Source organism: Mirounga leonina, unplaced genomic scaffold (assembly GCF_011800145.1).
Source record: "Mirounga leonina isolate KUSES-001 unplaced genomic scaffold, KU_Mleo_1.0 Mir_101595, whole genome shotgun sequence".
In the NCBI taxonomy this organism is placed as follows: domain Eukaryota; kingdom Metazoa; phylum Chordata; class Mammalia; order Carnivora; family Phocidae; genus Mirounga; species Mirounga leonina.
This window is the reverse complement of record NW_023270158.1, coordinates 16273505-16296831: the sequence shown is the minus strand read 5'-3', so window position 1 is coordinate 16296831 and position 23327 is coordinate 16273505. Positions and strand designations below refer to the sequence as shown.

Sequence of the window (23327 nt, the reverse complement as noted above, 5' to 3'; positions counted from 1 at the left end):
CTGAAGTGAAATTGCTTTGGCCAAAGTTGAGGGTGGGTGGGATTTCAGCCCAAAAAGCAAATGGAGGGAGGACAAGTAACAGTAGGCACAATCACCGAGGCAGTCATCTTTGGCCTGGCTTGAGCCAAACAGAATAAAATGTTAAATATCCCAGGGAACAAGAAGTGGGGACTAGAATAGGATTTCTGATGCTCAGATTGACATCCGCCCCTCCCCCGCCCCCTCCGCACGGTAGCAGAAACTTTTAACTATATTTTCCCATTCCCACCCTGCCAGTATTCCAGCAGTGCACGCCAAGTTCAACATTCAGCATGCAAATGCCAAGGTTCCTCTAGAAAAAGAGTCTGATCCCCAGATTAAAGGGAAATGATTTTGTGTGTGTGGATCATTGGGCTCCAGATTATATATGAAGCCAAACTCTAATCCTCTGCAAATCGCAAGAGAACGGTACCTTTTTATACCAGTGCATAGCGATTACTTTCCTCCCTGGGAAGTAGTGGAAAGATATTTTTTAAAAAGGCAACTGTTTGGAATATTTTCAGTACCCAATAACAGTGGTGGCAGAAGAAATCTTATTTTAATTAGGCAACTGCCATTTCCCCAGCGAGAGAAGTAGAAATTTGTTACTTTTTATAAGTGTTTAATGTTTGTTTTTAGGAAACTAAAAAAGCAATTCCAATAAGTCTGATTATTCCAGCACTGACAGCAGGAACAGCTCTGAGGCAGTTATAATAACCTTGCACACTACTTGAAACTAAAGAAGGTGAGAGAAAATTTAAATTGTATGGTAGGAAATTAGGTCAGCCCTGTGCTCAGTAGAGTCATGCTTTAGTTTCTTATTGACAAGTGGGTGTTGCCAGGGTCTTTTGTCTCATCCAGTGATTTGGTATTTTAATTTGCATCAGGTTCCTATCACGGCCCCAAATAAAAGGGAAAAGAGAGATTATTGTAGTTTGTACACATTTGAAAAGGAGGGAAGTCAGAGTTTGAAGGCTGTTCAGAGAGGCATATCTGATCCCAGGCTTTGGAACCAGCAGGGCCAAAATCAATAACATGTTTGAAAGCTTTAGAGAGCCTTTTAAGGATTATTTATGAAGCGCTCTTCTCTGTGTTAATGGTCATGGAGAATTTTGATCTACGTCGAAACATTCTCAGGGGACTGACCAAAGATGTACCCACTAACTTGTGAACAGGTTTCAGAGTTTCCTTTTTGGTTGGGCACGGTATGTGGAGAGCGCATTTCCTATGTGAAAAGTGAAATACAAAAAAAGAGACACTTAGCAAGAACGGCGCCACCCGTGCTCCCACCATGGGTTCCCCGGCACAGCATCTCTTTCTGTGTTTTCTGTAGATTCCAGGTAGACCCGAGCTGCTTCTCCTGGAGTTACCAAGAATTCTCTACTGTTTTTGAAGCTAGACACAGAGTAATAAATACAGCTGTAAAATCTCTGTTGCTCACCAGCCAAAAATGGGTTTGTCCTGTAAGGCAGGATGTAGCTAGGAGTCTCGCAGGTTTGTACCTACTGTTGCTTTACTGTCCATATTTCATCTTTTCTTTCTCTTCTGGGGGTTCAGTATGTCCCACGAGGGCTGCAAATTCACCACACACTGAAAACACCCACATCCAGTGAAGCGAACATTTGGTTCATCTTAGAGTTACCAAAGAATCGGAAGTCACTGGAGCCGGCTTGTCAATCGTTCTTAGCATTAAATGATGAGGAGATTATTTTTCTGTTTGTGAGGATTAGTCACACCCTTTATTCTTTTCTTCTTTCCACTTGTGTTCACTTCTCTTGCTTGGGTCTGGGTTGCAGCTGAAGTGAAACTAAGACTGTAAAGATGAAATGCAAATCTGTTTTCTAGTGACTTGGCATTGCTTACAAAGAAAAGGCTTGCATGTTGGAGGGCAAGGAGGTAAAAGAGGATGGGCTTTTGGATTTGTTTGGGTTCCTTTATCTAGGTTATTCAAGTCGTTCCCCCCCCCCCACCAGCATCACAGGTAAGTGGGAAAATGAGCACCTGGAAAGGCCTCTATCTAATGACCCGTGAAGTGAGTGAACACAGAATTTTGAAAATCCTTCTCACAATTTTGACCCACTGGAATAAATTCCTTAGAAAGGTAGACATGTCTGTAGATCAGCAGTCACGAGGTTTGTTTTGGAGAGAAGCAGCTTACGTGAAGCTTGCATTCACTCCGTGTGGGATTCTCCTGCCCCTCGTATGCGAGTGAATGTCTCTTTTCTTTGGGAATTGCATTTGGTACAAGTCACCATGTTCTTCCCGTTTGAAGTCCATTTACAGATGCTGCCTTTTCGGAGCGCTTGTCTGTGCTTCCGTCTGGCCGGGTTGATCAGCGCAGACAGACATTTTTCTGCCCATCTATTGAGGATGCTACAGTCCTCCCACACTTCGTAGGAATGGGACTTTATTATCATGCATTGTGTGTATTAAGGGCCCATATGTGTGGACACACGTGCTTTTCCCCTCTTCTCCCTTCCTCCCTCTCTCCCTGGTGTTCCCATACGCGTGGCCTTGGGAAATGACAGAGGCCGAAATGTAGAGTGGTCTTTCCTTGCTGGGCACCTTCCGAGCTAAAAAACACCCGAGAACAAGCAACACTTTTTCCATGAAGCTGCAAGCTGCAGCCTCCTTGTGCTGTGCATATAAAGTACCAGTTCCGCCCACCTCTTCTCCAGATCAGAAACCAGCTTGGTTGTGGGGTTTCCTAAAACCCCCGAAAGCCTGGACTGCGTGTGTGCGTCTTCTGCTCTCCTTGCCCTTTAAGACTTGGACGTCACTCTAGTACATTCCCTCGGCTGAGAAGCCCCTGTTGTGCTCCTCACATGCAAATTGTCTCTGTGGAAGAGTAAGCCAGAAATGAATGTGTCCTGGAGAGACTGAAATGGCCCCTGGCAAGTGAACATTGTCTTGTAACTTTCTTACCGTAGTCTTCCCTGTTCCATCCCTGTTCCATCCCTGGATGGAATATCAGAGGGGATGATCTTGGAAGGGGTACAGTTTGGGGAATTTCCACATGCTTGGTGACATCTATTATTGTATTTCACAAACCACAATAAGTATTTCTCCTTTTAACTTCCTTTTTTTTAAAACAGAGGTAATTCACATGGAGTGTTTTTTGTTCTCTACAAAGGGTCTTAGGCTTGGCCAGTTTACCGCAGGTGGATCCGCATCTATAGTGTCAGCAACTAGTAAAAAGCTCGCTTTTAGTGGGCATTAATTTGGGGGCCACATAATAACAAAAGCAGCTGTGCATTGAGCACCAGAACGTGCTGGTCACCTAATCCTCTAACTCTCCCAATTGTGCAGTTAGTCGGGCACAGAGCAGAATCGAGGCCTCAGGTTGAAAATCTGTGCCGAGGTCGCTTGACATTGTTGCCCTCCCCAAACTCCTCTTTCCCTGCAGGCCCTCTGTACTTGGTGCTCTCCTTGAAGTGTCCACATGTAAGCCAGTTCTCTTCTCTGCAGCCCCACCTTTCCCCTGAAGATCATGAACAGGCTGTGCGTATGACTCCTGAAATACCTATGTTCGGGGCTGCATTTTACCCTATCAGAGCCCGTCATGTAATCTCCGAAACCTGGAAATACGATGCTATGGGGATTTATGTAGATGGGCCAAAGTAAGGAAAAGTATATGTGGTTATCTCTCCCGGGTTTATTCATGCAACTGAATTAGGAACAAAGGTGTTTTGTTCTTTTTGTGGCGGGAGCTGATAGCTGGCAACCACACTTAGCTGAACTTCAAGAAATGGGAGAGAACTGTGAATGCTTCATTCAGGCCCAAGTAAATATAGGAAAAGGTGGAGTGGTGTGTGGAGGACTGAGTAAAAAAAAAAAAAAAAAAAAAGGCACTTGAGAAGGAAATCATGGGGAGAGGGAAGGTAGGATAGATTGGTCGGGCACTGGCTAGACCTTAAGCCGAAGTGAAATGCAGTCATCGTGGGTATGAGACCTGGATATAGGGAAGAAGGAGTAAGGGAAAAATGTCAAGGGTTGTGAAAGCCACTGAGAAGTGGGGGGATTTGTTTATTGAACCGATGTCCTGTGTCTCTTTGACAGGGTTGAGTAACTCTTGTCAGTGTCCTTTCTGAATGGTCTACCTTGGACAGGTGAAGAAATCCTGGTTTTTGATTATTGATTACATAACCAAGTCATTTTATAACAACAGAAGGACAACCGACTTGTGGGCACCAAAAAGAAAGAAATTCTGGTTCCCAAAGCGTGTTCATGTTGCTTTTCCCTTTGAGGGCGAAGGTAGCGGCCTCTCTGCTTGTAAGAAACATTCTCAACTGCGTGACGAAGTCCTTTGAAGTAACGATGCTGAATGAAATAGAAGCAAACCATACTTTGCTTTCCTCCTTTTCTTTACTACCCATTATAAATTCTAAAGTCTCTCTTTGTATTTTCTCTTATAGCCATGAGACCCAAACAACTTGCTGGGATCATCCCAAAATGACAGAGCTCTACCAGTCTTTAGGTAAGGACATGGCCACCTTTGCTCCAGGTTAAATGACAGGTGACTCGCAGGATAAAGTAGTTTGTAGTGTGCACGTTATTGGTTGTCTAAATCTATCACTAGATTGTTTAAAAGGTGAAAACGACACCTTTCAACCCAAAATTGACAGCTTTCTTTTTCACAGAGGTTCTTTAAAAATAAGTTTTAGAATGTCATGGATTCCTGAAAATTCAATATACCTGAGAGGGCCAAAAGGTCTTTGTACTTTTCTTTGCTGCGTAAAAGGATGGAAAAAAAAATACTTGCAATTTATGGCAATTGTTTTTCCCACCAAGAAAGAAAACTGTTTCAAGTTCTTATTGATTTCTTCCCTGTGAACTCAGGACAGTGCTTTTGCCAAACCACGAATATTGTGGTAGGAATTTTCTGCAGTCTTTTCAGTGCTTGTAATTCTCAAGCCTGTCAGGTCGTCAGCGTGAACATTTAAATGATTTCTCTACTATGTCTTGTTTTGTGTTTGTGTGAGAGCCTGAGAGTTTTCTTCCCCCTCATAACTGGGAATTTTTTGAACAGACACATAGCCTCCAAAGAAGAAGAAAACATCAATCCTTCTAATGCTTCATGGAAGTCCACTCTGTACCATTTTAGATCTTTGGAGAGTAATCTGAAATGAATTATCTTACATAGTAACTAGTTGTTGTTGATTTTTTAATTAAAAAATACATCTTCTCTACTACTAAAACAATTTTTAAGTCTGCTTCTTTGTGAATGGACGTATTTACAGACTAAAATGCGTAAGGTGAACTCTTTGGGTTTAAAGCTATGTGACAGTGCCCATGGGAATCAGGGTGATCAGACAAATTTTGTACATATGGGCGCACACGCGTGTGTGTGTGTGCACGTGCATGTGTGTAGCTATTGCTGACTTGCTGTCGTAGGTTCTCACTGGTTAACTAATTGAAATTAGAGAGACATGGGGTAGGAGACATTAGTCAAAAAATTGTTTTCCCAGACTTCTAATTATACGTGAAATTAGTTCCTTCTAGAAAATCCAAAAAATACAAATAAAAAGCATGAGAAACAAAAGACTTCACTTGCAATTCTACTGACCAGAGATATCCAGTACATTTCAATTAATACTGTACCATTTTAGTCTAGCAGCATGTATGTATGTGTGGTGTGCATGTGTGTGTGTATGCATTGCACACATGTACACTTTTTAAAAATTTCAAGAAAATTGGGATCAGCTCATCTTTAAGTGCTACATTTGCAGCCCTTACAAAATGTTTCTGGCTTACAGTGCTGTACTGTTTAGACCACAGGTGGGAAACTTAAATGCTTATCTTTTGGCAAATGAGAGAATGGAGGCCTCATCTAAAGTAGGCAGCGGCTTTGCTGGGCAAGCAGGCCATCCTAGCCCTGTGTTCTCAGGACTTGTGATTTTTCAAGAGAAATGAGAAATCTGTCAATCAAGAGCTAATTTGAACTTGTCTGTGGACCTCCTGATTATAACCTCGGGTTTACACTGATTCAGCCCACTTGTAATGTTTTACCTCTAATCAGAGTGACTTGTAGTTGTAATATTTGAACTTACTTTTACTTAAAAATCTTTATTATAGAATTAATAATTCAAATTTTTGGAAATTTGAAAATATAGGCAAGCTAATGAACAAAAAAAGAAGAAAAGACAGGGGCGCCTGGGTGGCTCAGTCGTTAAGTGTCTGCCTTCGGCTCAGGTCATGATCCCAGGGTCCTGGGATGGAGCCCCACATTGGGCTCCTCGCTCCGCGGGAAGCCTGCTTCTCCCTCTCACACTCCCCTTGCTTGTGTTCCCTCTCTTGCTGTCTCTCTCTCTGTCAAATAAATAAATAAAAATCTTTAAAAAAAAAAAAAAAAGAAAAGACAAATCCTTTATAACCCTCCTCTTAGAGTTAACTAATACTTAATAATCTCGTAGGTAGCTTCACAAAAATTTCTTTCTGTATATACATTTTTACAAAAGTTGGATGGTTCTGTCTTATCAGTTTTTTTCCACCTAAAGGTAATGTACCATGGCCATATTTCCGTTTCATTACATTGTATTCTCTACTGGCTTACTTTTAATTGCTCTGTAATGAGAAACCACAAACGTGGTTGATAAAAAGCTAATTATGAACTATCAATGAGTAGATGTTTGTACCTTCAGTAGGAATTAAATACACCTTTTATCATCATATTTCTGAAGTTTTCGCAATAATTCAAATGTGGTAAAGTCAAAGCTGGTAATCTGGCATGATTTCTGACCTTGGGCAGATCACCGGACTTTGGGAGATAATAGAATTCTACAGTTGCAGGGGAATTTAGAGCTCATTTATTACAAACTTTTTCTTTGATGAAATCAACTTTATTGATCTAATTTACGTATCATAAAATGCAGCCATCTTAAATAAATGGTCAGTTCCAACCTCCTTTGAAAATCTGCTCTTAGCTATCCCGGTAACAATCATCTTAGAAATGAACTGGTGTTGAAATTTGTCCTACGGCTTTCAGAACTAAAATTGCCAGTGTTTTTTGTTATAATCAGATGTTACTTAGGCGAACTTTTATCCAAATGGAGACTCATCTGGTAACATCTTCCATTTATTTGAGAGCCCACATTGAACATGTCCACAACCGTTGTGCACTGTGGAAGATCTCAACATCCATATTTCACAGGGCAGTGAAGTCAGGTGCAGAGAAACCATTTATCAGAGCTACACAGCTCTCTGGGGCTACACTGCGATTTGCTCAGGGTCCTCTATTAGCATTTTCACTCCTCTCATTGATTTTATTAACTCAGTAAAGCATGCCCACATAGGTTACTGTGCACCTGCTACAAATAGGTATGAGTTGACAGTTTCACCTGTGGATAGAGAGTGACTTGAATAGTATTTCTGGAACAAACCATTGCACTTCTACAGATGGTATGGTAGGTTCCTAGATGGTAGGCCCTCTTCCTTTCAGTTTTGCTGGGCACTGTGAAATCGTTGAGTTTGTTTGTTATATATGGTTGAGTTTGATTGTTACACGTCTATATCCCTGAGATGACCTATAAGATTAAGTATTATTTCTGCCCTCACCCACCCCTTACAGTGTTTCCAAGTTGAAATACAAGCATAACATACTGAAAAGAAACCTTTTATTTCTTTTTAATTTTTGTATATTGGCTTATATTTTTTACTCACAAGATAGCCCTTTAGGTCCAAGTTGCTACTTTGAGCTCTAGAATAAATGGTTGGAAGCATTCATCTGCACTCAGTTCATGAAAGGTATCATGAAAGCAAAACTGGTGTGTGATGGGGTGTGTTCAATGTTTTAGACAATATAGATCTGAAGTAGGTCCCTCACTGGGGCGCCTGTGTGGCTCAGTGGGTAAGCGTCTGCCTTTGGCTCAGGTCATGATCCTGGGGCCCTGGGATCGAGTCCCTCATCGGCCTCCTTGCTCAGTGGGAAGCCTGCTTCTCCCTCTGCTTCTGCCACTCCCCACTGAAGCTACAGTGGTTCACAATATGCAGGAAATATGACACATTCCTAAATATGCCCACTTCCGAGAAGACTTCCATTCTCAAATTGGCCCAAATCCCCAACCAGCCTGTTCAACACACATTTGTTAATGCCCCTTGTCCCCAGAGCATTCAGGTGTTCTCCAGGCACCCTCTCCTGTGGTCTGGACAGCATACTGTTGGAAACCAAAAGCATTTTGGATGGACTGAAAAAGTAGCATTTAAGTACCGACTGATAGAAGGCTAGGATGTTACTTCACATGTTATATTTGCGTTCTCTAGTTAATAGAATGATAGGTAAGTTTTTTCATTCTTTGTGATTTTCTACAATGAATGGATATTACTTACAATTAGATGTTTAGCATAGAATGTTTCTTCATCGTTACTCCACTCCTTAGTGTCCCTACAGCTGTAACGGATTCACCAGTGAGAACCCGTGACAGAAAAGTAACGATAGTCACACACATACCTCCCCCACACATCACACATACATGTATAGGATTGATGTTTAAGTACCCCAATTCCATCGACTTTGTCAGGTAACTTTTAACACCAGGAGATCGCCTCATGTGTTCTAGTTTCTGAGTATGTCCTTCCACAAAAAAAGCAGACCTAAAGAGTTTTAATGGTAGAAAGGCATACGTAACTTTTTTGTTTAAAAAAAAAAAAGGAAGAGATTTAATTTCAAATTATTCTTAACAGCTCCAAAACAGCTTTCTGGAGTGAGCTCTCATCAAATGTTAAAAATATTTGTGTTTTCTCTTTACGTTTTAGTCTGTGTACCTGCTCGAAAAATTCTAAGTTCTGAGGGCAAAACTTGTCAGACTTCCACACCAATACACAACAGGGCATAATAAAGAAATAATGTAAATGTTCACAGTGATGACCTGACAGTCATTAGGAATTTGAGGATTGGAAGGTCTCCAAAAAATTTTTTATGCAACCATTAACAGTTTGGCAAAAGCGTGGTCTTGTTTTCACAAGGAGGAAATCAATAAGAACAACCTGAAAACAGTTTTCTTTCAGCATTTTTCTCTGACTGCCCCCAGTGTGGGGTGTGAGGGGTATATCAAAAACCGAAGTTTCCCATATCTATTTTTATGTGGGCCTTGGTATTCTTATCTTTATAATGAGGGTATGGGACCAAAGTATCTACAGATTTTGTTTATTTTTCTCTTACTTTGGGCTGAAGTAGAGCAGATTGTTTCCAGAACTTGCTGTGATCATAATTTTTCAAGAAGCACCTTAGGCTGACTCTGCAGACAAATGTATTTCTGAAAGTTGAATCATTCCTATTTTTAAAACTGCGCATTCTAGAAAACAAACAACAGGGAGAAAGATCCTGCCACCCATCCGTGTCTTACAGGCAGAGTGAGGCAAGCTATTACCAAGTATAGATGCTGTTGAGATATTTCCCCCAAGACCCGCTGGGCCATCCATTTGTTGTTCAAAAGGCATGTTCTTCATCATTTCTTAGAAGCAATAATATGGCCGATACGTGAGGTGAATTTCAGGTTTCCTTCGGCGTCTTTACAAATGTAATGGAAAGATTGTTGTTGCATTAGGTTATCTTGGCAATTCAAAAGCTCTAACTCTTTAAGACTCCAAAAGGCATTTACAAAATCAGTAGCTGTTAGATAGTGATGTGCTCCGGAATTTATTTTGAAATATTAATATAAGACTGATTTATGTGAAGTGTCATTAAATGATAAAAAGCCTGTCATTTTTCTCACAATTTATGTCTGGGGTTCTTAAGTTCGTCGCTAAAATGTTTAAATATTTTTTTAAAGCCCCCACCCCCACAATACGTACGGCTCAAAAATTCTCGAAGAAAGTATTAGTCTGTCTTACTGGGGATCTCTTAATTATAAATACAAGAAAATCCTGTAGTCCTCTCCATGGTTCCCTTGCGAGCTCCGTGTGGGTAAAAAGATAATATGAAAAGAGAATGCAACGTGAAGCTTGAGGAGGTGAACTGAGTATTTCAAACCATTTGCTCAAATCCAGATGCCCCGTACAATCTGATGTCTCATCCCAGTTTCCTTTCTTCTGCATCGAAGCTCCTTTAACCACCAGGGTTTCCTCGAGGAGGATTGGTTCTCCTCCTTCTCTGCAGTTCTAGCATTTTTTAGAAGGATCTCGTCCCTCTTACCTGTTGCCCAAGTTTTGCAACCCACTCTCCGGCATGATGCCCATCCAAACCATACGAAAGCTGTCAGTTTTGAAAAAAATGGATGTATGAACGTTTTAGGAAATCTTAGGGAAAGTGGTCCTAAAAACTCTTGTGATTTGAAGACAGTCCAACAACACGTGGCCCTTAGCCTGGCGTCTGTTGCCTGAGAAGAGCTTTATGATGTTAAAATGAGGGCTTCCTTTTGGGGTCCGAGGAGTCTGAGGCTGGTGGGATTCTTCAGCAGTACAAGTCAAGAGGACTAGTTAAGTCCCAGTTAAGAGGCTAAGAGCTTCTTCAAGATACATGAATAGCGTTATTAATAAATGAGCACAGCTGGCCAGATAGAGTTAGGAACCCTCCATAGAAATCCTGTTGGTCCTTTCCTCAGTTGGTCCAAGAGGAGGGATTATCTTTGAGGTTTGCAAGCTCTCACTCTCTGTTGATAGGCTCTCTACATTCCACCAAGAGTTCCCTCCAGAGGATGCTCTACGTTGGGAGCTGCGGGATTCTGAGTGACTGAATTCCTTTTGCATCAGGAGTTTGTCCTAATGCTTTTCTCAGCATATTATGTAAACCGTTCTCAACTACTCAATATTTAGCGTATTCTTTTCTTTGTCTCTTATCTCCAGGTCCTTAAGTATTAAAACCTTCTGTCTTTTGATTCTCTCCTACCATAATGTTGTGAACTGGAAAGAATATCTAAATGCAGATTCCGGCTTGGGTGTGACCTTGGGCTAATCCTTTGCTTTTTCTTGGTCTTAGATTTCTGATTTAGCAGGTTGAGCAGTGAATCTTCCATCTCTAAATGTCTGGTTTTAATTTAACTCCTGACCAGAGTGTGGCTTGGTCTCATGAAGGTGATGCCCATCTCTCCAATTTCTCTTGGTCACCACCAGCCTGGAAGATGGGAATAACAGGATAATCATGTTAATAATAATTGTACTTTCATTTACGTGGCACTTTACACTGTGCAAAGTTTTCAGAAATAACTATCTAATCCTTACACGGCTGTAAATTTGGTCTATAGCTGGTGCATGACCTGAATTTTGTATTAATTTCAGTGTCAGATCATCTGTCCTGCCATCCCCTTGAGGATACTTCCCGTTTTTGATTTGGAAAATAATGCTACCACATCAGTGGATGGGGCAGCTGTTTGCTTCTTTCTTTTTGGACCTGAGCAGGCCGAGGCACAAGACCTGCTTTGACTTATTCATACTGACATATGGGTAGAAGATAAGGAATCAAGTCCAGAGCACACATTATATGGCTCCTGGTTTGCTGTTCTCAAAGGAATATCCATTACTCCTAGCTTGATTTATAAAACTGCTTTATCAGCATAATTAAGCTATGGAATCTCAAGTGACGTTCTTTATTCCCTAGCTGACAAAATTAGCAGTGGAGATTTACTCAGATTTGCAAAATAGAAGACATTAAGGCTGTTACAAATGCTCTTCCTTTACTTCTACTAGCCTGCTTATAAAAGAAAAAAGAGAAATAATCTCTGTTCTTTTAACATCAATCGACTGATTTTCCCCATTTGGAAAATGGAAATGTAATTTTCAAATCAAAATTTATGGCACTTTAATGGAATATTCTTTTATAATATTTTTCTTGTTCAAATAACTTGATTTAAAGCTTCTAATCGAAGAACATAAATAAATAGATACTTCCGATCTGCATCTTCCGAAGCTGATTTCATAAGGAAACTCAAAAAGATTCTCTCTCAGACTGGTTTACAATTTAAAAGAGCTGCCAAATTGTAGTTTAGTTGATCTAAATAAGAGGAGCATTAAGGTTACACCTGCAGCTCTGAGAAAAGTGCTGGATGTGTACAATTTTATGTAGCTGGGTCTGCAGAAGACGATTTTTGCACACGAAGTAAAGGCATCTAAAAACGTGTCTGCTCGTATTCAGACACTTCCAATATTTCTTTTTTAAGCGCACAAGTCTGATTACCTCTGTACGTCTCTTGGGAGCTGCAATTCTGCTGGAAAGAGATTCCGAACAGTCAGAACACTCACATAAAATAGATAGTGAGTTTTTAAAGTCTGTACTTTATGTATGGTAGTAATAAAGTGACCTAAAAATATTCTGAAAGCCTGTCTTATGACATAGTGGATGAATCATTAGCTTATTTATGAATTGGTGAAAATCTGTGAGAATGTTTCAGAATTTGCCACTCCACTGTCTTGATCCCTTGCATAACTCCAGGGAAGGCCTCATGCCCCCTCATAAATTGGGGCTTACGTAACTGGGACATACATCATATGTGAGTGCGTGTATGTGCAAGCATGAGCATGTGTTGTGCGCATATGTTTGTTTATGTACGTATTCTTCATCATGTCCATTTTGATGGGAAGGCGATTAGTTTTATATTTTGCTTTCTCGTTCTCTAAAGAGGCTGTCCGTCTTAGAGCAGTGCTTCTCAAACTGGTGAAGGGCCGTTATTTTGTTTGTTGGTTTTTTCTAAATAAACAGTACATCACAGACTTGTAAGTGATCATGCTGACCCTGACAGGTTTGCGCTCCCACTGCACGTAACTCACCTGCTCAGGTTCTGCAGCGCTCAACCTGGTCTGTGCTCTGTTCCGTGAGATGCGCCCATGGATCGCACATTTGGACATCGCGGCAATGTCCGGTTGCTCTGTGAAGAACCAGAATTTGCGTAGCACTGTTCTAGAGCACTTAAGTTTTGAAAGTATCAATGTCAAATAGAGTGACCTTGGGTGTGTGTTGGCGGGGGGAGGGGGGGGCACTAACTAACGGACGCCAAACAAGAACACCTAAAAAATTGTATTTATGGGATCGTATAGTTTGCCGCCTGAGTCAAATTCAAGCAGAGGAGGGATATATCTTCTTTCCCATTTCATAGACCTTCTTAGCAATTATTTTGGAGGCTGAAGTAATAAAATCACCCTGTTGTAGGAAAGGTTCTACGTGTTCAGGAGCAGGGCTCCTGCTGCCTAGTTTAATGCCTCCGCCACCCATATCATTAAATACATTGTGTAGAATGTGATATTTTTCAAATACAAGTTTGTTTTTATCCAGAAGAGAAAATGCGGTATGTGTGCTCTTTACGTTACGGGATGAATTCCATGGGGAACTGATTGATTATAATGTGACTATACTGTCGTCGTTTTCTGAGTTCAGGTTGGGCAGTAATGTGATGTAGCTGCAGAGTTTGTTGACTTTGAGACGGGTGAGACATGGATTTGAATTCTACCTCTGCTACCAGTTCTCTGTGGTTGAAGACAAAGGCGGTCACAATTTTGAAACACAACTTCCTGATTGATTAAGTAGTTATGATGATACTTTCCTTGGAGAGTGTTGTGAGGCTTTGAGATAATGTATGTAAAATGACAAGATGTCTGACATAGTAAATGCTCGAGGAATTATAATTGCTATTAATGATGATAATTATGATTCACAGTTTATTATTCTCAGTGTTATTTTCATACTCCGTGTCCCTTCTTATCCGAAATCTCTTGGGATTCCTGGGGTGCCTGGGTGGCTCAGTTGGTGGAGCACGTGACTCTTGATCTTGGGGTTGTGAGTCCGAGCCCCACATTGGGTGTAGAGATTACCAAAAAAAAAATTAATTGAAAAAACAAAATCTCAGGGCACCTGGCTGGCTCAGTGGGTGGAACATGTGAGTCTTGATCTGGGGGTTGTGAGTTCGAGCCCCACATTGGGTATAGAGATGACTTTTAAAAAGTCTTTAAAACAAAACCCAAAAAACAACAAAATCTCTTGGGTTCTTGAGTTCAGATAGCGAGGGACCCCCAGGGTTAGGTTTTCAAGCCTGACACTCAAGGAGCCACTTAATTTTTCTAAAGCTGTTTACCTCGTAACCAAGGTACCGAGGTTCACCTGATCACAGTATATCCCAACTTCAGCAAGTAAAAACTTACTTTAATTTGAAGCGCAAATTAGAATGACACATTTTCTAGTGTTTTCTTTATCTTCCTCCCACTTCTAAAATAATGCACCTTTTATAATAGAAAACAATATACACCATAACCTTCAACCAGAAATGCAAATGACCCCTAATAACATTATGTGTGTGACTTTTTAGCTCTCTTCCTACCTATGTCTTGAAGACCTTCAAAGTTTAAACTACAGAAGCAAATACATGTCGTAAAACCACACTGGTAGATAAACATGCCCAATAATTCATAAGGAAGGAGAAAGCCTGTAAAATAATGTGACACACTAGCAAAGATGCCTGACGTGTAGTAAATGCATGACAAATGGTGGTGGCACTGTTATGGTGGAGAGGGGGGCAAGGGAGTGGCTACAGGGGTAAGGAGGGATGACACCATAAAACGTTTTATATGACATGTTGAGGATTTCGATGCTTAGATTTTTTATTTGGATGATGTATCAATCCGGGTCTAGCCAGAAAATAGAAACCACGCTTGTTATTTCAAGCAGAGGGTATTTCATGTGGTTAACTGGTTACCCAGTGATGGAACAGCGAAGAAGACAGCAAGGAGCCTCTGCTCTACCAGGGCTGGAGGGCAGTGGCAAGAGGGGGTATCACCAGAGCCCCAGAAGCCAAGGCTCTTTGGGGCTGGAGCTTGAACCAGTGGCCAGTTAGGAGCCCTGAGAGAGGGGCTGACGAGAGGGAACTCGAGCCTGGAAGGAGACACAGCCACTGCCAGAGCTTTTGCTGAAGGCAGAGAAGGGGAGAAATGACCCAACCTCGCCTCTCCTCCTGCCCTCTGGTCTTCTGCCAGTACCTCACAGTTGGCCAGACTTCTCGGGAAGCCCGTTGGTAAGGGAGCAGGAAAATGCCATTCTTTGTCTTAAAGAGCAGAGCAGGGAAAGGTCAGAGACTGGATTTGAGAACCAACACACGAATGACTCCAGTACAGGAGACCCTGTGGCTAGAGACGCAGCCTCCCATCTCTGCCACTCTGCGGGGCTGAGAAAGACCCAAAGCCTTAAAAGCTTTCGGAGGACTTGGTGATTCTGAAGGAACTTTAGGCACCAGAAGGGCACACTGGCTTCAAAGGAAATGGACCTAAAAACAATGAAAGAGGAGATGGCAAGAAAAAGAAGTAGCCACACCGAAGTCCAAACACTGAGAATAAGCTTCCATGCATTTGATTATAGTACTTGAATTGTTGATGGTTGTTTATGCTGCAGTCTCTCAAAGCAAACTCAAATTTCTTTAAAGCCGGAACTGTCTTCCTCATCTTTGTCACCCGTGCCTGGCGCACAATAGCCTCTGAATCAATAAACGTTCACTGAATGAAACAGTAGAGCAAGGGAGAGTGATTTTGGTGGGGAAGAAAACAAATACCGTAACTCGAGAAGACAGAAAGTTAGAGATGGTGTTTTTGCTAAAGCACGTTATTAAACTGGCAGGACGAAACTCTCTGCAGAGAAAGAGTTTTTCCCAGAAAGGAGAAGATAAAGCCTCAGAGTAATAAAAATATAGAATATCAATTAAGTTATCAATTTTATTGGCAATTTGATATCTTAGCAAAACCAGGTGAACTGCTCTTCTGGAATTCATTTTGTCCTTGTAGGACAAAAGGGAATAACCAATTGATAATCATGGTGGTAAAACCCTTGGAAGAAAGTGTCAATGTGGATCTAGAATTTAAATAACCACGAAAGGAACCGGGGAATACAATTTGATGTTCTGGTAGTCTCATTTATTCATGGGTTCCTTGACTGAATAAACACTTAAGAGAGTGCCAAGCATTGTGAATCCTAAAGCTGAGAATAACAGGGTAAGAATATTGAGGAAAACAAGGCTATTGAAGGTCTAGAAATTTTTTTATAATCTCATTTTTGGAACATTAAGACATGTATGTACATGCCAGAAGTTTTGGAAGATGAAGTTTAAGTGTAAAAAGAAAATTAAAAAACACCTCAAATCTCAGCACTCAGAAATAACCACCATTGACATTTTAGAGAATTGCTCCTAGTCCTTTTTTCTGTGCATTTTTTATATGGTTGTTTGAGCTAATATTATGTTTGTAATGTTGTTTCTTTGTTTACCAAATATCATAAGTTTTCTCTCTTTGCAATTCTTCAGGGATGTTATTTTTACCAAGTTGCGCTTTCTTAAAAATTCCCATTTTTCGGGAATTAGTTTGTGATAAAGGAAACTCACATTCATGTCGAATTTATGAAAATAAATCCTGAAAATGTTGGAGACTTACTACCAGCCGGCTTCTAAGAAGAAAGCCTAGTCAAGTGTTGTGATGCCTTTGGTCCAACAAGCTACTTATGTCTTAGACATGTTAAAGAATAAAGTCAAAATGTGGTCCAGAATAGGCAGACACTAAGCAGAAGGCTGATGAATAAAGTTTATCCACTGATAAATCTAGTTTATAAATGTAAATGAACACTTTTCTACTGCAAATAATTTAACGGGTAACATTTCTTGCACCAAATATTTATGGTCTCAAGGTGACAAGGCAACTGTCCTCGGAAATTTTCAGTATTGCAGGAAAATCTTTGCCCTCTTAGCAGATAAGTTGAGACAGGAACTCAATTTTATGATGAGTTTCTGTAAGTTTTAATTTTTATAATAACTGATATGTAAAAAAATCACTTACCTTTAACTTTCCAATCTGGATAGAGAATGAAGAGTACAACACTTTAATCTTCTGAAACCATTTGTGGCTACAATTACCACGTTCTGCTCAAGGTTCTTTCTACACTGTCAATTAAGGCTTGTAGCCTCTTGCTTCAGATGCATTTTCTGACCAAGATGCAATTAAAGAGTGCAGAGCTAATAATTTTTTCCACAGTTGTTTCCAGTTTTTTTCACTGCTGTAAGTCAGTCTGTGAGGAACATCTCTGTACATATTCGATTCACAGCAGTGTAATCACAGAGTCCAAGGGTACTCGGGTTTTTAGGTTTCTTGGTATGTTTTGCCTGAAGATCTCTCAAAGGTGGTCTGATTTACACTCTTAATACATGAAAGCACCCACCTGCCTGTGTCTTTGCCAGTGTGGAGTGTGATTTGTACTTTGGTTATTGTAATAGAGAACATAAAACCATCTTATTGTTATTATTTGCATATCTTTGATTACTAGTGATCATGAACATTTTCTTTTAAATGTTTACTGAGCAATTTTCCTCTTGTGAATAATGTAAAAGCAAAAGCCATTTAGGCAAACAAAACTCTTCCAAACTTTTCTGTTGTAATGCAAGCTTTTTTTCATTCTGCTGAGGGACTCTTGGTGATGAGAGACTCCTGATTTACATCAGTACAGTTTTTGAATTATGCCTCAGCTTTCTCTTCTTCAAGCTAAACCAGCCTTATCCCTTCATCCATCCTCAGTGGACCTGTTATCCACCCATTATGTTAGATTTTCTTATTCTCTATGCCAACTCCAGTTTCTTCGCATTTTTAAATAGATGCAGAGCCCTGAACTCCAGTGGTTCTCTAAAGAAAGGGCTATGGGCGCCTGGGTGGCTCAGTTGGTTAAGCGACTGCCTTCGGCTCAGGTCATGATCTTGGAGTCCCTGGATCGAGTCCTGGATCGAGTCCCGCATCGAGTCCTGCATCGGGCTCCTTGCTCAGCAAGGAGTCTGCTTCTCCCTCTGACCCTCTCCCCCTCATGCTCTCTCTCTCTCTCTCATTCTCTCTCTCTCAAATAAATAAATGAAATCTTTAAAAAAAAAAAAAAAAGGCTAATCGGTTATGGGTAGAGGAGGGAGGCGGCTTCCTGTCTCTTGAGTAAGGGAAGCTTATTCATACCATAGGTCTGGACAGTTTACTTTTATAGTCCTCTGTAAGGCATTCTTTTCCCCATAAATATAGAATACTTAGAATATCCCAGGTCCTCCTTTGAGTAGTAGGTTACAAAGAAACAGAAGGCCTGATCCCTGTCCTTCTCCCAAGCTGGTGTGAACCGGGGCATGCAGTGGATCTTACGATGGGATAGAAGTCCTTGCCTATGAGGGAGGGGCACCTGGCTGGCTCAGTGGGAAGAGCATGTGACTCTTGATCTTGGGGTTGTAGTTTGAGGCCCCTGTTGGGTGTTGGGAGATTAATTTAAAAAAAAAAAAGGCCTGTGAGAGTGAAGGGCATGGCACCAACTCTACTTGTGGCTGATGGGGGACTGCTGAAGTTATTCTAAGTCCTTTCTGTCTTTGGAACTCAAATGACAACCATGTTGTCATCTCTTGTTGCTGATGTAATAGTTTAATAATGTCAACATACATCCATTTTGTTTTTTTAAGGCGAATTTAAATGTTTCAAGTTGGAATGACTGAAGGTTTAGATTCAACCTTGCTCTCTCTCTCTCTCTCTCTCTCTCACACACACACACACACACAGTCTCTCTCTCTCTCTCACACACACACACACACGCACACACACATGCACAGCTTACATTGCAGAGTATCTTTTTACTTGTGCAGGGATTCAAAAACAGCATATGTCAGCTTCACAAATTACCTTGCTATCTTCTTTAGGGAATAACATTGACATTTACGAAATAAAACTGACATTAATAAATGCTATAAGACTATACTAACTTAAATAATATCAAGGTCAAATGTATGGTATCTTATACAGGTAGACAGCAGTATTGATTAGAATCACTGGGGAAGGCTATTTGGAGAGTAGAACAAAACCATTGTTCTAAGGAAGGAATTTTATAAGACTTAAGTGAATTAAAATGTAGACTAGGTTATTTTCAGATAGTGTAGCAGCATAAACAAAGGTATAATTGAGAGAAAGACTGGCTTGTTTGAGGTTCAGTGGGGACATGGTTCTATGAGAATTTACTCCAGTTTTTGAAGAAAAACCTGATTTAATGCTATTGAATTAAAGGCATCTTAAGTGCCTTAAGTTACAGAATGAGAAATTGAAATTCATTTGATTGGCAATGGGAAGACATTGCTGAATCTTCTGGAAAGAGAGATGATGAAGTCAGTGTTGTGCTTTGAAGAATAAGAATTTGATGGGATGGATTAAGGATGTTTAGAGAGGGGAGAGAGCAGTTATTTTGTTTTGCTTTGTGGCAGTTATGATGAGGGACTTAAGATAGCAGTGGGGGAAGTTTTCTCCTCAAGGTAGAATTGCCTGACAGTAGTGACAGATTGGAAGGTTTTAAAGAAAAGACTTATAAGATGCCTTCTAGGTTTTCAGCTTTGATGGCACAGAGAACGGCAATACCATGAAATTGCAAATTGATTTGAGCAATGGGAAGTAGGTCTGAATTGTGTTGATTTGTGTACTTACAGATTTATTTATGTAGTTCCTCGTTTTACAAAAATTTATTTGGGGCAGCTCATATAAATGTATGGACTTCATACCATAAGCATGTATTCCTCGTTAATCTTCTCAAAAGCCCTGTATGTTCCTGCCTCCATTGTGCAGATGAGGCTCAGAGAAAATAGGTAATTTGCTCACATAGCATGGCTGGGATTTATTATTATTTTTTAAAGATTTTATTTATTTATTTGACAGAGAGAGAGACACAGCGAGAGAGGGAACACAAGCAGGGGGAGTGGGAGAGGGAGAAGCAGGCTTCCCGCCGAGCAGGGAGCCCGATGGAGGGCTCCATCCCAGGACCCTGGGATCATGACCTGAGCAGAAGGCAGACACTTAACGACTGAGCCACCCAGGCGCCCATGGCTGGGATTTAAATGTACTTTAAATGCCTAAACCATAGTTTAGCCCTTGAGCTAAACTTGGTTCCTGGGAAGTGACAGTGGCATTTTGAAGAGGAAATACCTTGAAGGCCTTTGGAAAGGGGAAGAAAAGAAGTGTTTGAGAATTATCACCGTGAGAAAAAACAAGATTGGTTAGTATTTTCATTGCACTTTATATATGAGCTGTTGGGGGCAGGGTGAGAGCCCTTCTTTTTACTGGCACGCTGGGAGACTGTGGCATGAATAAGAAGAGTGGCTTTAGTGTCCCACAGACTTGAATTTGAATCCTTAGGCCTTTGGCTTCCTGGTCTGCAAGATGGGAGGGAATAACAATGTCGGAGATGGAGGTATGAGGTGAGAATGCGTGTGTTTATTGCTAATGTATTAAGCACCCCAAAAGTGAGAGCCGTTATTACTGTTGTTTTACTGCAAAGTCATAGCCAGAACCCATCAAGGTTTCTTCTTCATCCAAGATACAGTGGTATTCTCCTGACAGACAGTGGATGAAACCGAGAATTTGGAAGACATCACAGCAAAATGTGGAAAAGAAAATAGATAGATAGAGCACTCCGTCTTTTTTTTTTTTTAAGTAATATATGCATATGATTTAAAAAACTGAAATAGTACAAGAGGAGAGTATGAAAAGTAGGTGTCCCTCTCAGCCCTGATAATAATCCCCCAATTTCACTCTGAAGAGGCAGTTGATAGTATAGTTTCTTTGTTTCTGTCTGTAGGTATTTTATGCATATACAAGCAAACATACATGTAAATATGCTGGGTTTTTTAACACATTGATAGTTCTGTTCTCTGATCTTTTTTTTTTTTCTTCCTTAAGTAAGCTCTAGGACCAATGTGGGGCTTGAACTCATGACCCCCGAGATCAAGAGTCAACCAGACACCCCGGGTGATGATCTTTTATAGAATTAAGCTAAAGCTTCTTTGTGTGGTAGAGTTACAGATTGTGGATGAATATTTGCTATCTGGAGAATTATGTTAGTATTTTTATGAGCCAAACACCCAGAAGTTTGTATGTAAGAAGTATGAAGTTTCAGGGCACCTGGCTGGCTCAGTGAGTCGAGCATGTGACTCTTGATCTGGAGGTGATAAGTTCGAGCCCCATGTTGGGCACAGAGTTTACTTTCAAAAAAGGTAAGAAGTTTAAAATTAGCAACTAGCGGCCTTTAAGTCAACCATTCAGAACTTTATAAATGCTACTTCCTTCTCAGGATTTTTGTAAACCAAACAAAAAAAAAAATAGTTACTCAAATGGAAAGATGAAGATTATCATGAAAAATAAGATGAACTCTTTCATATGTTGATACATTCAAGGGAGTGTCTGGGACCTGGCTTCTTAATTCAGGGTTTGGACTGGTCTTTCACAGGAATGTTCACATTCTCACTTCCTGACTTCTATAACACAACCCACTTTGGAACATTCAGGACTTTCTGTGTCAGGGTGGTTTAGAGGGAAGGATCAAAACTTGAGAAGATCCCAAGGTCTAAAAACTACTCTTCGTAGGGGGAAAATTAGGCTTAGTTTGCTTCTGGGAAAATTTGTTTTCCAGATTTAATATGAATGTCAAATACTGGCTACGGTTAAAGAAATCCATGGTCTCTGTGCAAGGTGGGAGCAAGGTGGGAGCTCTTAAGCCCAAAGAGTGGTGTCGAAGTCCCGCTTGAAATGAGCTTTTGGGGGCACCTGGGTGGCTCAGTTGTTAAGCGCCTGCCTTCGGCTCAGGTCATGATCCCAGGTCCTGGGATCGAGCCCCGCATCAGGCTCCCTGCTCCGCCGGAAGCCTGCTTCTCCCTCTCCCACTGCTGTGTTCCCTCTCTCGCTCGCGCTCTCTCTCTCTCAAATAAATAAATAAATAAAATCTTTAAAAAAAAGAAATGAGCCTTTGAATTTGCCTCTGGCTCTGTCAGGGAAGGGACACCGCCACCACCGTAGGGGTGTTGAGGGTTCTTACCACAATAAACTAAAGTACAAAGAAGAAGGTGCGGGAATGTGAAAGAAAAGGAGGATTCTGGTTTATGTGGTAATTTTTGGCATTTGCCTGTTTAAGAGAGTTCCTCAGCTACTTTATTATTTCAGCCGAAACACCCCTTCTTTCCAGGGAAGAAAAACAGAAAAAGGCTTGGCTTCTGGTCCTTGTTTTTCTCCTAGCTGACTAGGGAACCCAGGACAAATTACTAAGAACTTTCTAGTCCGTAGCCTTACTCATTTGGAAAATGAAAATTTAGAATGAGAGATTTCTCCATCTAAGATGCTACAATATCTTTCTTATTTGACAGAAATTACGGGGGGGGGGGGTTATCTCCCAAAGAAGTTCGCAGAGATAAAGCTGTCTCCAAAGAATTTAATTCTTGGTTGCCCAGTAACCATTAAATCCCTCAGTCAGGCAAGAACCACATTCTTGCCTTGAGATGAGATTTAGCCCTTTCTGAACTTACCCTCGGGCTGTGTTGCCTAAGTTTATCTGTAAGTTAGTTGCTTACAACTTGGAATAAAATGTGTTATAAGTGGTGTTTAGGTCCCCAAGTCACAGGATCTGATTTAACTCTCGAAGTGCCTGATGGGTTGCGTGGACTGAGCAGAACGCAGCTCCGGGTTTCTATGGAACAAAGTGCTTTTGGGGTAGAGACCATATTGCTGGGCTTGACTCCTCTCCTCCCGAAGCTTCTCTGGATAAAAAGAACTGAATGTTTACATCGTATGAGGGGTCTAATGACCTTCCTGGTCCCTCCACCACCCGTGCAGCCTGTTAGCTTCCCTGTCTTTGGTCCATATTTTCGTTTGTGCAGTTTTCTGTGATGGGTCTGCTTCCCTGCACCACTCCCCACTCTCTGCCCCCTGCCCAGAGTCACGGTCCTCCTGAGGGTACTACCCATCACCCTCGTGGTGACGAGGATTCTAGACACCCAGGGCCAGGAAATACCCGTATCTCCTACAGCAGAGGAGTCTGGGAGGCCATCAAAGGGCTTTGAGTATCAGATAGGTTTGACGGGGAATCCAGGCTTTGGGATGCAGCCTTAGGGAAGTTACTAGACACGGCTGAGCTTTATTTTACTTGTCTTTAACAAGGTCGGTCTTGCAGAACTCAGGGCGCTGTGAGGACTCAGTGGCATCAGGTACCTGCAGCCCCGGCCCTTGAGCGCTCGGTCAACACGAGCACTCCTGGTTTCCCCATAGCGTCTATGGGGAATAATTGGACACAAAAACGGCTGAAGTAAAAGTCATCTACATTTGAGGTTAAAAAGAAAAAAGCTGCTCAAAGTTTGTCCGCAAGTAGTTTTATCCCAGAGTCTGAGGAGAATAAAAGTGGGTCAGACTGAATGAAAGTGGAGATGAGGGGAGAGAGAAACAAAGAGGTAGCGGAAGGGGGAATGGTTCATGCCTGCTGGGAAGTCCGTGACCCTCACAAAGGAGAGGGCAAGCCCCGGACCCCTGCTACTGAACAGGGAAAGGGGGCCACTCGTTCCTGCGGCTTCACGGCTCTCTGTGATGCATTTAGAGGAATGTGTGGA

The 23327-nt window shown here is 41.3% G+C and overlaps 1 protein-coding gene across 13 annotated transcripts in view; it reads left to right on the top strand.

Moving 5' to 3' along the window:
* Window positions 1-23327, top strand: part of DMD (dystrophin) — a 1717438-nt gene that overhangs the window by 1573730 nt on the left and 120381 nt on the right. For all 13 annotated transcript variants that reach the window (XM_035001266.1, XM_035001277.1, XM_035001248.1 and 10 more), the window contains one exon: window positions 4434-4495. In XM_035001266.1, coding sequence (XP_034857157.1) covers window positions 4434-4495 — 62 coding nt within the window. The remainder of the gene's footprint in view (window positions 1-4433; window positions 4496-23327) is intronic.